We start from the raw sequence: 17,862 nt of genomic DNA, 5'->3' as shown, positions 1-17,862 counted from the left end.
TCATTGTTTGTATGGCTTGAGGTGAGGTGCATGAGCAGGGGCAGAATGCATTTATAGTGCTCTTATGTAAAGTGAATGCTTGAATTACAAAGGTATGAAACTTTTTCCACACCCAGAACAATGTATTGGGGATGTAGTGACAAACAGTAGTGGCATTTACTGAACACATGTTTAGGGAGGAACATTGTGGTTTCAAGTGTTATGGAGAATGTGTTTGTGTAAAGGAAGTTTGTTCCACCAAGCAATGATGGATGTGCTGGCGTAGTCCAATGCTAATGTGGATAGGGGTGAATTGCCCATTTGACAACTTTCTGTTAAAAGAAGTGTGGGGATGACTTTAACTAATGCTCTTTATACTGAACATACTTTTTTCTTTTTGAGTGATCGGGGCCTGAACATGCAGTAGAGTGAAAGGCGTGCAAGGAATAGAGTGAATTTGAACGATGTGGTATACCGGGATCGACGTGCTGTCAATGGATTGAACCAGGGCATGTGAAGCATCTGGGGTAAACCATGGAAAGTTCTGTGAGGCCTGGATGTGGAAAGAGAGCTGTGGTTTCGGTGCATTATTACATGACAGCTAGAGACTGAGTGTGAACAAATGGGGCCTTTGTTGTCCTTTCCTAGCACTACCTTGCACACATGAGGGGGGGTGGGGGTTGTTATTCCATGTGTGGCGAGGTGGCGATGGGAATAAATAAAGGCAGACTATGAATTATGTATTTATTTATTTGCTTAGTCGCTGTCTCCCACGTTAGCGAGGTAGTGCAAGGAAACAGACGAAAGAATGGCCCAACCCACCCACATCCACATGTATATACATACACGTCCACACACGCAAATATACATACCTATACATTGAGATGTATATATATGTGTACATTGAGATGTACACATATATATACACACAGACATATTCATATATACACATGTACAAGTGTATATATGTATATGTGTTTGTGTATATATATGTGTACATTGAGATGTATAGGTATGTATATTTGCGTGTGTGGACGTGTATGTATATATGTGTGTATGTGGGTGGTTTGGGCCATTTCTTTCGTCTGTTTCCTTGTGCTAACACGGGAGACAGCGACAAAGCAAAATAAATATAAAAAAATAACTTTTCTTTCATACACAGGCTATGGTTGGTGGTAAATAATGACACCTAGAGAGTGGTTGCGAGTGCATGAGGCAATTTTTTGTCGTAGCATTACCTCTGGTGTCGTTAATGGCTGACAAAAAATAAATTATGCTTTTCACAATAGACAAAGTAAGGGTAAATGGCTGGCAAAAATGGGGGGAAAACCCAGGTTCACATAAAGGAAAGATAGTTATATATACTTCAAATGTGTGAGGTTAGTGGGAATGACACATTCCCTCCTTACATAGTCCCACTTCACATTGTTCTTGACATTATTCTTTACTTTCCTGAAAGACTGACTCATAAGGGGTCTTCCTATTAATATGGTAATAGAAATGGCTACTTAGAAATGAAAAATGAATTTTGTGAATTTTTAAAGCATTTGAATCATACCATGTCTAGTGTATGTCAAAAATTAGTATTTTGAATGATGCATATGCAAATCATCCTTGAGGGATTGTTATGGGAAGGCAAGCTTCAAAGAACATAAAAGTTGTGCAAGAATAGGACTAGTGAGAGGAGACTGCATTATTCAACCTGATGAAAATGGCATATCAAACGTAGACACTAAATACTCATTATGTTTACCACCAGGTTACACCTGAACTTCATGAGTTAGGTGACTAAGAATACTTTGAGTTAACATGCCTTGTTCAGGAAATAGTTATGTTCCAGAAAGTTTAGCATGGTTAACCTGATAATGTTATTGTGAAAGATAAGTACAGTTATTTAACAATGAGAGATTGGATGACCAATATTAAAAAGTATAGAAATTGAAATTACAAGTACTACACAGTTTAAGTACTGTGAAGGAGTTGCCCTTTTAAATACAAAAACTTAGCAAATGTTACTCTTAGAACTGATTAGTTCACAGTTGGACTGCATGCTGCAGAATTTAAATCCTGCAAATATTATAGGAATAGATAAATAAATAAGCAGGTCAGTATATTTTATTTTTTATTACATATCCCGATTTCTTGTACAATTAAACTACCTTCCCCTTGTATCATGTCATAATTCTCATTTGTCAAAAGAGCTGCAATATTATATATATATATATATATATATATATATATATAAGTGTGTGTGTGTGCAGATCCTTCACTTCACCTTGAATAGGTATATGCACAGAAAGAGAAAAGAGAGAATACTTTCATTTAGAGGCTGTAATAAATGAGAGTACTCTTATTTTCTCTTTCCAGGGGTGATTGTGCACACACACACACACACACATATGTATATATATATATATATATATATATATATATATATATATATATTTTGCCATCCACTTGTACACACACATTAAATGTATATATATTCAAGCAGTGAAGAAGCCACGTAAAGATATAAGGGGTTCTTGGGAATTAAGTATATATATATATATATATATATATATATATATATATATATATATATATATATATATATATATATATATTATTATATATTTTTTTTTTATATATTTTTTATATATTATTATTATTATTGCATAAGTCTAGGACCCCTTTCCCTAACAGGACTCCTGCAACTTCAATGCAGAGCTACTCCTAGTAGCGGAATCTACTTTGCAGTAAGAAGATCCTTAATGAGACTGAAATCCCTTTCACCAACGAATAAACAATGATAGGTCTTAATTTTTTGTATCATCACAAGCATGTAGAATCTAATATCTGTATGTATACAGATACACACAATCATCCAATAACTCCAAGGCCTTTGCCAACCTGCTTGAAAGCTTCGACAGTCTGATCGATGTCTTCAAATGTATGTGATGCAGAGATCTGGACTCTAATTCTTGCTTTGCCTTTAGGCACTACAGGATAACTGAAGCCGATCACATATATTCCTCTTTCTGGTAAGGGGAAACATATATGGCATAATTTGAATAAGAAAATAATGTAATAAAATAATACACACACACATTTATATATAAATTATTATTATTATTATTATATATATATATATATTTTTTTTTATTATACTTTGTTGCTGTCTCCCGCGTTTGCGAGGTAGCGCAAGGAAACAGACGAAAGAAATGGCCCAACCCACCCCATACACATGTATATACATATACGTCCACACACGCAAAATATACATACCTACACAGCTTTCCATGGTTTACCCCAGACACTTCACATGCCCTGATTCAATCCACTGACAGTACGTCAACCCCGGTATACCACATCGATCCAATTCACTCTATTCCTTGCCCTCCTTTCACCCTCCTGCATGTTCAGGCCCCGATCACACAAAATCTTTTTCACTCCATCTTTCCACCTCCAATTTGGTCTCCCACTTCTCCTCGTTCCCTCCACCTCCGACACATATATCCTCTTGGTCAATCTTTCCTCACTCATTCTCTCCATGTGCCCAAACCATTTCAAAACACCCTCTTCTGCTCTCTCAACAACGCTCTTTTTTTTTCCACACATCTCTCTTACCCTTACGTTACTTACTCGATCAAACCACCTCACACCACACATTGTCCTCAAACAACTCATTTACAGCACATCCATCCTCCTGTGCACAACTCTATCCATAGCCCACGCCTCGCAACCATACAACATTGTTGGAACCACTATTCCTTCAAACATACCCATTTTTGCTTTCCAAGATAATGTTCTCGACTTCCACACATTCTTCAAAGCTCCCAGGATTTTCGCCCCCTCCCCCACCCTATGATCCACTTCCACTTCCATGGTTCCATCCGCTGCCAGATCCACTCCCAGATATCTAAAACACTTTACTTCCTCCAGTTTTTCTCCATTCAAACTTACCTTCCAATTGACGACCCTCAACCCTACTGTACCTAATAACCTTGCTCTTACTCACATTTACTCAACTTTCTTCTTTCACACACTTTACCAAACTCAGTCACCAGCTTCTGCAGTTTCTCACATGAATCAGCCACCAGCGCTGTATCATCAGCGAACAACAACTGACTCACTTCCCAAGCTCTCTCATCCCCAACAGACTTCATACTTGCCCCTCTTTCCAAAACTCTTGCATTCACCTCCCTAACAACCCCATCCATAAACAAATTAAACAACCATGGAGACATCACACACCCCTGCCACAAACCTACATTCACTGAGAACCAATCACTTTCCTCTCTTCCTACACGTACACATGCCTTACATCCTCGGTAAAAACTTTTCACTGCTTCTAACAACTTGCCTCCCACACCATATATTCTTAATACCTTCCACAGAGCATCTCTATCAACTCTATCATATGCCTTCTCCAGATCCATAAATGGTACATACAAATCCATTTGCTTTTCTAAGTATTTCTCACATACATTTTTCAAAGCAAACACCTGATCCACACATCCTCTACCACTTCTGAAACCACACTGCTCTTCCCCAATCTGATGCTCTGTACATGCCTTCACCCTCTCAATCAATACCCTCCCATATAATTTACCAGGAATACTCAACAAACTTATACCTCTGTAATTTGAGCACTCACTCTTATCCCCTTTGCTTTGTACAATGGCACTATGCACGCATTCCGCCAATCCTCAGGCACCTCACCATAAGTCATACATACATTAAATAACCTTACCAACCAGTCAATAATACAGTCACCCCCTTTTTTTAATAAATTCCACTGCAATACCATACAAACCTGCTGCCTTGCCGGCTTTCATCTTCCACAAAGCTTTTACTACCTCTTCTCTGTTTACCAAATATATATATATATATATATATATATATATATATATATATATATATATTTTTTTTTTTTTTTTTCATGCTATTCGCCATTTCCCGCGTTAGCGAGGTAGCGTTAAGAACAGAGGACTGGGCCTTTGAGGAAATATCCTCACTTGGCCCCCTTCTCTGTTCCCTCTTTTGGAAAATGAAAAACGAGAGGGGAGGATTTCCAGCCCCCCGCTCCCTTCCCTTTTAGTCGCCTTCTACGACACGCAGGGATACCTGAGAAGTATTCTTTCTCCCCTATCCCCAGGGATAATATATATATATATATATATATATTTTTTTTTTTTTTTTTTTTTTATACTTTGTCGCTGTCTCCCGCGTTTGCGAGGTAGCGCAAGGAAACAGACGAAAGAAATGGCCCAACCCCCCCCCCATACACATGTATATACACACGTCCACACACGCAAATATACATACCTACACAGCTTTCCATGGTTTACCCCAGACGCTTCACATGCCTTGCTTCAATCCACTGACAGCACGTCAACCCCTGTATACCACATGACTCCAATTCACTCTATTTCTTGCCCTCCTTTCACCCTCCTGCATGTTCAGGCCCCGATCACACAAAATCTTTTTCACTCCATCTTTCCACCTCCAATTTGGTCTCCCTCTTCTCCTCGTTCCCTCCACCTCCGACACATATATCCTCTTGGTCAATCTCTCCTCACTCATTCTCTCCATGTGCCCAAACCATTTCAAAACACCCTCTTCTGCTCTCTCAACCACGCTCTTTTTATTTCCACACATCTCTCTTATCCTTACGTTACTTACTCGATCAAACCACCTCACACCACACATTGTCCTCAAACATGTCATTTCCAGCACAGCCATCCTCCTGTGCACAACTCTATCCATAGCCCACGCCTCGCAACCATACAACATTGTTGGAACCACTATTCCTTCAAACATACCCATTTTTGCTTTCCGAGATAATGTTCTCGACTTCCACACATTCTTCAAGGCTCCCAGGATTTTCGCCCCCTCCCCCACCCTATGATCCACTTCCGCTTCCATGGTTCCATCCGCTGCCAGATCCACTCCCAGATATCTAAAACACTTTACTTCCTCCAGTTTTTCTCCATTCAAACTTACCTCCCAATTGACTTGACCCTCAACCCTACTGTACCTAATTACCTTGCTCTTATTCACATTTACTCTTAACTTTCTTCTTTCACACACTTTACCAAACTCAGTCACCAGCTTCTGCAGTTTCTCACATGAATCAGCCACCAGTGCTGTATCATCAGCGAACTACAACTGACTCACTTCCCAAGCTCTCTCATCCCCAACAGACTTCATACTTGCCCCTCTTTCCAAAACTCTTGCATTCACCTCCCTAACAACCCCATCCATAAATAAATTAAACAACCATGGAGACATCACACACCCCTGCCGCAAACCTACATTCAATGAGAACCAATCACTTTCCTCTCTTCCTACACGTACACATGCCTTACATCCTCGGTAAAAACTTTTCACTGCTTCTAACAACTTGCCTCCCACACCATATATTCTTAATACCTTCCACAGAGCATCTCTATCATCTCTATCATATGCCTTCTCCAGATCCATAAATGCTTTTCTAAGTATTTCTCACATACATTCTTCAGAGCAAGCACCTGATCCACACATCCTCTACTTCTGAATAATATATATATATTAATTTATTATACTTTGTCACTGTCTCCCGTGTCAGCGAGGTAGAGCAAAGAAACAGACGAAAGAATGGCTCGACCCATCCATCTACAGAGGTATATACATAAGTGCCAACACACGCACATGTAAATACACAGACATATACATATATACACATGTACATATTCATGCATGCTGACTTCATCCACTGATGCTGCCACACATAAAATGGCATATATATATACATATATACACATGTACATAATTCATACTGTCTGCCTTTATTTATTCCCATCGCCACCTCGCCACACATGTAATAACAACCCCCTCCCCCCTCATGTGTGCGAGGTAGCGCTAGGAAAAGACAACAAAGGCCCCATTCGTTCACACTCAATCTCTAGCTGTCATGTAATAATGCACCGAAACCACAGCTCCCTTTCCACATCCAGGCCCCACAGGACTTTCCATGGTTTACCCCAGACGCTTCACGTGCCCTGGTTCAACCCACTGACAGCACATCAACCCCAGTATACCACATCGTTCCAATTCACTCTATTCCTTGCACGCCTTTCACCCTCCTGCATGTTCAGGCCCCGATCACTCAAAATCTTTTTCACTCCATCTTTCCACCTCCAATTTGGTCTCCCACTTCTCCTTGTTCCCTCCACCTCCGACACATATATCCTCTTGGTCAATCTTTCCTCACTCATTCTATGTGACCAAACCATTTCAAAACACCCTCTTCTGCTCTCTCAACCACACTCTTTATTTCCACACATCTCTCTTACCCTTACATTACTCACTCGATCAAACCACCTCACACCACACATTGTCCTCAAACATCTCATTTCCAGCACATCCACCCTCCTGTGCACAACTCTATCCATAGCCCAGGGCTCGCAACCATACAAAATTGTTGGAACCAGTATTCCTTCAAACATACCCATTTTTGCTTTCCGAGATAATGTTCTCGACTTCCAAACATTCTTCAAGGCTCCCAGAATTTTCGCCCCCTCCCCCACCCTATGATTCACTTCTGCTTCCATGGTTCCATTCACTGCCAGATCCACTCCCAGATATCTAAAACACTTTACTTCCTCCAGTTTTTCTCCATTCAAACTTATCTCCCAATTCACTTGACCCTCAACCCTACTGTACCTAATAACCTTGCTCTTATTCACATTTACTCTCAGCTTTCTTCTTTCACACACTTTACCAAACTCAGTCACCAGCTTCTGCAGTTTCTCACATGAATCTGCCACCAGCGCTGTATCATCAGCGAACAAACTGACTTCCCAAGCTCTCTCATCCACAACAGACTGCATACTTGCCCCTCTTTCCAAAACTCTTGCCTAAGTTTCGAACCGTAACACAAAAACTCAGACATGTACCAGCAAAAACTGACATATCTCAATAGATTTTGCTGGGTCTGTGAAATGGCTTTTGAACTTTTTGAACTGTACACACCTGATGATGTAGATTTCTTCCATGAAACATGTAGTGTACTGTCAAATTTCAATAAATGAGTTGATCTGCTGAAGAGCAATTATCTTTAAATGAAATAATCACATACTAGTGTGATTGTCATAATAATATTAACAAGTCTGAATGGAGAAAAATTGGAGGAAGAGAAGCATTTTAGCTATCTCGGAATGGACCTGGCAGCAAATGGAACCATGGAAGCAGAAGTGAGGAATAGGATGGGTAAGGGGGTGAAAGTTCTGGTGGCACTAAAAAATGTGGAAACTGAGGTCACTGTCTGGGAGGGGAAGAATAGATACGTTTGAAGGTATAGTAGTACCAACAATGTTATAGGGACGCGAGTCATGGGCTGTAGATGAGGATTTGTGGACAAGAGTGGACGTGTTGGAAATGAAATATTTGAGACAGTATGTGGTGTGAAGTGGTTTGATCAAGTTGAGTAATAAAAGGTCTTACATTAGACAGGTTTATTTGGAAATAAGTGAGGAGGGGCTAACAAAGAAGATAATGTCTTACTAAGAGAGAGGTGTGTTTGGAAATGAGTGAGGAGGAGCTAACAAAGAAGATAGTGTCTTATAAGAGATAGTTGTGTTTGGAAATGAGTGAGGAGGGGCTAACAAAGAAGATAGTGTCAGAAGTGGAGGGAACAAGAACAGGTAGACCAAATTGGAGATGAAAAGATATTTTATCCTACAATCCATAAACTGATAATGTTAATTTTACATTTCAATGTTATGGTTCTTTTTTCCTCTCCTGTGGTGCACCTTCAATACTACCACAAAATTTTATACATACTACAAGAAAGCAACATATGTGCAACATTTTTCCTTCAAAGTATGTTAATGTACTCTAAAACTTTAAATTTTCAGTTATTTTGGTACCTACCTAGCATTTGGTCTGCAAAATTGGAGGCAAGACGAGCATCCCCCAACATGACAGGACATATAGGATGGTTTTCGCCTGCTAAGGTGAAGCCTGCATCTGTCATCTGAGATCTGAATCTATCTGTGTTGGCTTGAACCTTTTCAGCAAACCCTGAACTTCCAAGAAGCAAGTCAAATACCTATGGATAAAGATAAAAACATGAATAAAAACAATATAATATTCATGGTCAAATGAATAAACAAACAATATTCATGGTCGATTGATGGTTCATTGAACTTTTAATCCTTCAGCAAGCGATTGTACCATTAACTTTCAATGTAGGTTAATAGTACCAACCTAAAAATATTTACTGATATTCCAGGTAAGAGTGGAAGGTATTAATGGAGGCAGTGCTTGTGTCTACAGATGAACTAAGGGGCATACAGAAGGTGGGAGTTGAAAAGACAGCAACTGGTGGAGTGCAGGAGTTAAACTGCTCATAAAAATGAAAAGGGAGATAGATGTATGGATAGTATTTGCAGGGAGTGCATCACGAGAAAAACAAGAGAAAGCAGAAGGAGGTCATAAGAAAGTTATGATTGCTGAGCAGGGAGAGAAATTAAGGATGGGGTGAGAATACTGATGAACTTCAGGAGGAATAAGAAAATGTTTTGAAAGAACTAGGGATAGTAGAGAAAGGATACTACACATATATCTAACACATACTAAAGAAGGTAACTAAAAGTGGAGGGTGGGCTTGTAATCCTCTGAATTACATTCTAAAAGAATGAACAGGAAAAGCCAAGTGAAGACTTCCTTTAAGGTTTAGTCATCTGTTCCGAAGTTTACCTTACTTAAGCACGAAATGGCAAACAGGAACAAGAGAAATCAGGGATGACAAAAAAAATAGGTAACTGGCAAAGGAGAGGTGAAAAAGAAGTTAGTGTTGTAACCCTTCAACCACTCCACCCATACATATACATATTACAGTGCTCGAGTAACCTCGCCACTAGGTAAATTGAGAACCAAGATTTCCTTCCACCATATCAAGACTAAGTTGTAGATTAAGGTATGAGAGGGGGATCTGTGGGTGTTCAATGCCTTCAATGCTCAGCTGTCCTTCAGGCATATGAAAGGGTGGTATTACATGTTTCTGTGAATGTTGACACCATCACCAAAATTTCCCTACTTACCTGCCATTTTCCGCGTTAGCGAAGTAACGCCAGGAACAGCTAAAGAAAGATTTCATTCACTTACATCCATTCTCTAGCTGTCAAGTAGTTCATCAAAACCACAGCCCCTAACCTGTAACCAGGCCCTACAGACTTTTCTGTGGTTTCCCCAGGAAGCTTCATATACCCTCGTTCAGTCCACTGACAACATGCCAACCTCTGTATACCACATCACTTCAATTTGCTCTTTTCCATGCAAACCTTTCACCACCCTGTGCATTCAGGCCCCAAATCTCATAATCTTTATCACTCCACCTTTCCATCTCCAATTTGGTCTTCTATGTCTCCTTAACTTATGACACATATATCCTCTTTGTCAGCTTCTCCTCACTCATTTTCTCCATGCATCCAAACCAGTTCAGCAAATCCCCTTCAGCTCTCTCTTATTATGAAACCACTCCCTCTTATCCTTTTACTACTTATTCAATCAAACCACCTTTCACCACCTTACATATATATGTACGTAATGATAGACAAGGTGAGGGAATGATAGACGGTGATGGCATATACAGAGTATCACATTGGGTAAGAACAAAGTGTTTGTAAGAACAAAGTGGTTTTAGAAGAGGAAGATGTATGGATCAGGTGCTTGCTTTAAAGAATGTCTGTGAGAAATAATTAGAGAAACATTTAAGCATGGAATCTGTGGATCTGAAGAAAGCATATGATAAGGCAGATAGTAATTCCTGTAGGTCTTATGGATATATGGTGTGGAAGGAAAGCAGCTAGAAGCAGTGAGAAGTTTTCATCAAGGGTGTAAGGCATGTGCACAAGTAGGAAGAGAGGAGAGTGAGTGGTTTCAAGTGAAGACTGGTCTGCTGCAAGGGTGTGTGTGATGTCACAATGGCTATTTAATCTGTTTGTGAATGGGGTGATGAGGGGGGGTACATGCATGTAAGGAGAGGGTTTAGTCTCTAAGTGGCAGATTCAAGTAAGAAATTGTAGACATTGGTGACTAAGTTTTGGAAAGTGTGCAAAAGGAGGAAATTGGGAGTAAAAGTGAGTAAAAGTATGTTTAATAGGTTTAGCAAGGCTGAGGGGCAGGTTATTTGGGAGTGTAAATTTGAATGGCCTCTCTCTTCTCTTTCACTAATACTCTTACTTCTTCATCCCACCACTCACTACCCTTTCTAAACAGCCCACCTCCCACTCTTCTCATGCCACAAGCATCTTTTGCGCAATCCATCACTGATTCCCTAAATACATCCCATTCCTCCCCCACTCCCCTTACTTCCATTGTTCTCACCTTTTTCCATTCTGTACACAGTCTCTCCTGGTACTTCCCCACACAGGTCTCCTTCCCAAGCTCACTTACTCTCACCACCTTCTTCACCCCAACATTCACTCCTAAGAGAGAGGCATTTGGACGATGTTTGCAGGGAAAAAATGCAATTGAGTGGGAGAAGTATAAAAGAAAGAGACAGGAGGTCAAGAGAAAGGTGCAAGAGGTGAAAAAAAGGGCAAATGAGAGTTGGGGTGAGAGACTATCAGTAAATTTTAGGGAGAATAAAAAGATGTTCTGGAAGGAGGTAAATAGGGTGCGTAAGACAAGGGAGCAAATGGGAACTTCAGTGAAGGGCGTAAATGGGGAGGTGATAACAAGTAGCGGTGATGTGAGAAGGAGATGGAATGAGTATTTTGAAGGTTTGTTGAATGTGTCTGATGATAGAGTGGCAGATATAGGGTGTTTTGGTCGAGGTGGTGTGCAAAGTGAGAGGGTTAGGGAAAATGATTTGGTAAACAGAGAAGAGGTAGTAAAAGCTTTGCGGAAGATGAAAGCCGGCAAGGCAGCAGGTTTGGATGGTATTGCAGTGGAATTTATTAAGAAAGGGGGTGACTGTATTGTTGACTGGTTGGTAAGGTTATTTAATGTATGTATGACTCATGGTGAGGTGCCTGAGGATTGGCGGAATGCGTGCATAGTGCCATTGTACAAAGGCAAAGGGGATAAGAGTGAGTGCTCAAATTACAGAGGTATAAGTTTGTTGAGTATTCCTGGTAAATTATATGGGAGGGTATTGATTGAGAGGGTGAAGGCATGTACAGAGCATCAGATTGGGGAAGAGCAGTGCGGTTTCAGAAGTGGTAGAGGATGTGTGGATCAGGTGTTTGCTTTGAAGAATGTATGTGAGAAATACTTAGAAAAGCAAATGGATTTGTATGTAGCATTTATGGATCTGGAGAAGGCATATGATAGAGTTGATAGAGATGCTCTGTGGAAGGTATTAAGAATATATGGTGTGCGAGGCAAGTTGTTAGAAGCAGTGAAAAGTTTTTATCGAGGATGTAAGGCATGTGTACGTGTAGGAAGAGAGGAAAGTGATTGGTTCTCAGTGAATGTAGGTTTGCGGCAGGGGTGTGTGATGTCTCCATGGTTGTTTAATTTGTTTATGGATGGGGTTGTAAGGGAGGTAAATGCAAGAGTCCTGGAAAGAGGGGCAAGTATGAAGTCTGTTGGGGATGAGAGAGCTTGGGAAGTGAGTCAGTTGTTGTTCGCTGATGATACAGCGCTGGTGGCTGATTCATGTGAGAAACTGCAGAAGCTGGTGACTGAGTTTGGTAAAGTGTGTGGAAGAAGAAAGTTGAGAGTAAATGTGAATAAGAGCAAGGTTATTAGGTACAGTAGGGGTGAGGGTCAAGTCAATTGGGAGGTGAGTTTGAATGGAGAAAAACTGGAGGAAGTGAAGTGTTTTAGATATCTGGGAGTGGATCTGTCAGCGGATGGAACCATGGAAGCGGAAGTGGATCATAGGGTGGGGGAGGGGGCGAAAATTTTGGGAGCCTTGAAAAATGTGTGGAAGTCGAGAACATTATCTCGGAAAGCAAAAATGGGTATGTTTGAGGGAATAGTGGTTCCAACAATGTTGTATGGTTGCGAGGCGTGGGCTATGGATAGAGATGTGCGCAGGAGGATGGATGTGCTGGAAATGAGATGTTTGAGGACAATGTGTGGTGTGAGGTGGTTTGATCGAGTAAGTAACGTAAGGGTAAGAGAGATGTGTGGAAATAAAAAGAGCGTGGTTGAGAGAGCAGAAGAGGGTGTTTTGAAATGGTTTGGGCACATGGAGAGAATGAGTGAGGAGAGATTGACCAAGAGGATATATGTGTCGGAGGTGGAGGGAACGAGGAGAAGAGGGAGACCAAATTGGAGGTGGAAAGATGGAGTGAAAAAGATTTTGTGTGATCGGGGCCTGAACATGCAGGAGGGTGAAAGGAGGGCAAGAAATAGAGTGAATTGGAGTCATGTGGTATACAGGGGTTGACGTGCTGTCAGTGGATTGAAGCAAGGCATGTGAAGCGTCTGGGGTAAACCATGGAAAGCTGTGTAGGTATGTATATTTGCGTGTGTGGACGTGTGTATGTACATGTGTATGGGGGGGGGGGGCCATTTCTTTCGTCTGTTTCCTTGCGCTACCTCGCAAACGCGGGAGACAGCGACAAAGTATATAAAAAAAAAAAAAAAAAAAAAAAAAAAAAAAAAAAAAAAATTTGAATGGAGAAAGTATGGAGAAGTGTCTCAGATACCTGGGAGTGGATATGGCAGCAAATGGAACCATGAAAGAGCCAGAGACATTGGGTGGATGAGGGGTCAAAGGTTTTGGGAGCATTGAGAAATGTGTGGAAAGAGGTCATTAGCTGGGAGGGCAAAAATGGGTATGTTTGAAGGAAAATAAGTTCCAGCAATTTTGTATGGATGCATGGCATGGGCTATAGACAAGGATGCATGTGAAAAGATATGTTTAGGGACATTATGTGGTGAAAGGTGGTTTAATTGAGTAAGTAGTAAAAGGGTGAGAACAGAGAGAGGGGAAGCAGGTTTGCAGTCTGCTTTGGATGAGGCCTGGGAAGTGAGTCAGTAGTTTGATGATACAGAGCTAGTGGCAGATTGAAAGCAAGACACTGTAAAAGCTGGATTTCAAGTTTGGGAGAGTTTGTGAAGGAAGCAAGTTCAAAGTAAATGTGAGTAAAACCTAGTTTATTAAGTTTTGTAATGAAAAAGGGAGGAAAATCTAGTTATAAAGAATGAGTTATGTGAGAGAAGTGTTGTCAAGCACTACGTTTGACATGGATAGATTGTAAGTCTGTGGACTGAATGCCAGCAGTCCAGATGTGGGTGAGGCAGAAAGAAAATATAGCTACCTGGGTCAAAGAATGTAGCTTGACGACCACTGAAGTGTAGGTTAACTATGCAGCCATTACTATGTCTCCTGATATCCAGGCAGGAGACTACCTACCAACTACTACCTTCCACTCATAAAATACTTCTTCTTGGTCAACCTTCCTCACAACACATACTGTTCTCAAACATTTAACTCCTAACACCTTGACCCTACCTTTTACATTCTTGTCCAAGACCTACACCTCACATCCATATAGTACTAACAGTCCTACTACACCATCGAGAATACCCATTTTTCCCCATAAAAAAGTGACCTTTCTTTCCACACATTACTCATTGTATTCAAGACCTCATAAAATTATTGATAAGTTCTGGATTTTCAGCTACCTTGTCGACATTGTTCATTTCAAAGTTTTTTTATTCCTCTTTTCTTATCCTGCTATACTCATTCGCATGCTCTCTTACATCATGCCAATACTAGCAGGTTAGAATGCTGTTTATGTGCTCAACACTGCACATCTCGAAGCTCCTTTAATTTGTGACATCTTTTATTATACCATTCCTTCCCCTTCTTACCATTCCCTCTGTATTTTAGACTTGAGGCACCCGTGCATTGAAAAAAAATCTTTAAGGACACCAATGTGGTGTAATGAGAGCTGATCTAATGAGAAAGGGTAAGAGAGAGACAAGGTAGTAAGGAGAGTATATATAAAAGAGCTGAAGAGGATGTACTGAAATGTTTGGCATATGGAGAGGATAACTGAGATGGTATACATGTCAGAAGTGAAAGGAAAGTGGGAAACTAAGGAATAAGTAGAAGGATGGAGTGAAAGATCCTTTTTGCGTTTAGGGCCTGAACATGCAGGAGGATCTGGGACATGCAAGGGATTGAGCAAATTGGAGGGATGTGGCACGATATGCTGTCTAAGGACTGAACCAGAGCACATGAAGTGGTCAAGGGAAACCACAGAAAGGTCTGTGAGGCCTGGTTGTGAACTGGAGGCACTGGTTTTGGTGCTCTCTATATGACAGCTGAGTGAATATGAGCAAATGAGGCCACTTCTTTGTCTATCCCGGGCACTACCTCCCAAGTGCAGGAAACAGTGGACATGTATGAAAAAATAATAATAATAAATTAGTACATTTCAGATGTCCCAAAGACTATGTTCCATCATGGTACTCTAGTGCTTATGTTTTGGTCCATCATAAATCAGAGAAACAAAAAGAAATTTAGCAAAATGGAGACATCTTCAATTAAACACCTATGCATAAAATATATTCTAAAAATGCCACAGACTGTCTGTCCACACCCATTTTAAATATTAGAATCTTAACACTTACAGGGTTTATCATTTGGATAATATTTTCTATACTGGCATATTTGAAGAAATGTACTATAACAATCTATCCAACTATCTATATCTCTGATGCCTGTTCCATTCTGGAGCTCCCTCAAGGGGGTGGCCACAGCAATAGTCTCCACAACTAGAGAACTCTAGTGCTGCTTCTTAGCTTTTAGTGCCTCGTCCTTTAACAGGCTACTGGCAGAGGGCAAGTCTAGCGCAGTGTTTGCAGATGCTCCAACTGAAAGTTCCTACTGACTACTTCTACCTAATGCTTATGCCTAATGTTCCTACCTACTACTTCTACCTATTGCTCCCACCATACTACCAAATGGTAGGGCTAAAACACAGCGCTCCCCCTGGTTAAATCTAGAGTTAAGACGACTGAACTGTGCAAGTTAAGTAATGTCAAGTGTTATGTGTGACAAAGAGAGATTGTGTTTGTAAACAGAATGCCAGTAGTCCAAGTGCAGGTGAGGTGGAAAGAAAAGACAGTTACCTGGGTCATAGGAGTGCAACTTAACCAATGAAATGCTGGCTCACTACACAGCTGTCAATAACCCTCCCAATACCCAAGCAGACTCCCTAGTCATTGGCTGCCTAAAAACCACTACTGTACAAAGACCTTTGGCTTCAAATGTTCTGATTTATCCTTCAACAACTGAAGTGTGGAGGTATTCCAGCAACATTCATACTAATTCTACTGATCCAATTGAGTAATGTACTTGATAGTAAGGCAAGTATATTACAAAGAAATTTGTTGGCTTTATGACGCATGATATGTAGCCCGAGGAAAACTTTTATCTTTGTCGTCATATCATCATCTCCTCATACTGGTTTTAGAACACTCATTGTCTTGAAAAAGTCTAAGACCTTATGGTCAAAGTACAAGGGGATATTCGAGGTTTTCAGAGATGGTGCATAATTTGGATGACATGATGTCCAACTGCTTCTACAGTCTCCAAACTTTACAGTCTCCAAACTTTTGTTCTCAATCTCCTCAGTAGCTTTGCTGAAAGGTGACATCTTCTTTTGTGTTATTTCTGCAAAAATACCGAGACAGCCATCTCTGGAAAAGCTGTTGCCTCATGTCCCTATGGGAGGGCTATTGAATATTCAAGTGTGATATCAATATGTAAAGTGTTCCTTGAAATAGGAGCACTCAAGATACTCCTGTCTTGCAGCTCGAACATTTGGGATCATACATGAAGAGAAAGTTGAGCAAACATTGGCCAGATGGTGACAATGTAGGGAATTTCATCTTCAAGTTGCTGTATGGTTGAACCTTTAATATAAGTTCTCAATAGCTGGCAACTGTGAGAATTCAGGCCTAAATGTGCCTAAAAGATCAATAATGAGATAAATCTGTTCAATTTTCTATTTACCAGGAAGTAGCATCTTATATATATAGCAGGAGTTCCCCAAGAATACAGCCAGCTGCCCACACATCCACACCTGTCTGTGTCTTGGCCTGAAACAGTAGTTCAGGAGCATGATACCAACATTTTACAACCTGTAGCATCATTGGAGACATCAGATATCCTAATTCATGGGCTAATCCAAAGTTAGCTATTTTAAATGTTTCTACATTTGTTTGAAGAAGATTGGAGACCTTCTCATTTCGAAGAATGATCTGCTTTCTATGAAGATAGGGAAGACCCTTAAATGCCTTTATCATAATACATTTGACTTGTGTTTCCATGAATGGTGTCTGCATGTTGTCCAGCAAACTAGCTAAGTCCTACATGCAACAACCACCACCTTCAAACAAACAATATTTCAATGACTGCATGATTGTAGCAACATGATCTCACGTAGCCCAGATATTGGCAACCCATCCTTCTCCTTTTCCATTTGCATTTTCTAAATGGCTATAATTTCATTTGACTTTGTGTTTCAAGCACCATACACAACACCACACGTTCATTCTCCAACATGGTTGATTTTTTCAAATTCTCCAACAAATCTGCACTTCCCAAATAGATGTTTTTTTCTGGAACCTCAAAGGGTTGACCAGTGAGAAGAGAGAGAAGGCTAGGTTTCTTTGTGGACAAGCTGCAGGTATCATGCTTTTCCCCATGTTTACTCATCTTTCTCCTTTTAGCAGCTCCTAATATCTCTTTCTTGAGTTGTTGTTCTGTTTTGTCCTCAAGGTCAGGTGAATCAGCCTGTACTCCTTACATAAATTAAATCATTAGTACAATATTTCAAGTCTGGACATCACTTAAACCCATATTATTGAAAAGTAGTCATTATCTTAGTTTTCCAGGGCAAACATTAAAAACTGTCAATGAAATCAAAATTTAAATTT

General features: G+C 40.4%; 1 protein-coding gene and 1 pseudogene across 1 annotated transcript in view; both read right to left on the bottom strand.

The window, feature by feature from the left end:
- Positions 1–2,084: 2,084 nt before the first annotated feature.
- The window catches only part of Gcat (Glycine C-acetyltransferase), a 41,569-nt gene continuing 25,791 nt past the window's right edge, over positions 2,085–17,862 (bottom strand). The window contains exons 7-8 of the mRNA XM_071670733.1: positions 8,878–9,055; positions 2,085–2,999 (exon numbers count right to left, since the gene is read on the bottom strand). Coding sequence (XP_071526834.1) covers positions 2,842–2,999; positions 8,878–9,055 — 336 coding nt within the window. The 3' untranslated portion in view covers positions 2,085–2,841. The remainder of the gene's footprint in view (positions 3,000–8,877; positions 9,056–17,862) is intronic.
- LOC139753830 (cyclin-dependent kinase 10 pseudogene) lies at positions 16,537–17,779 on the bottom strand (annotated as a pseudogene).

This window comes from Panulirus ornatus, chromosome 15, assembly GCF_036320965.1.
Source record: "Panulirus ornatus isolate Po-2019 chromosome 15, ASM3632096v1, whole genome shotgun sequence".
Taxonomy (NCBI): Eukaryota; Metazoa; Arthropoda; class Malacostraca; order Decapoda; family Palinuridae; genus Panulirus; species Panulirus ornatus.
Note: the sequence above shows the minus strand (reverse complement) of the source record. Positions and strands in the feature narration are given on the sequence as shown.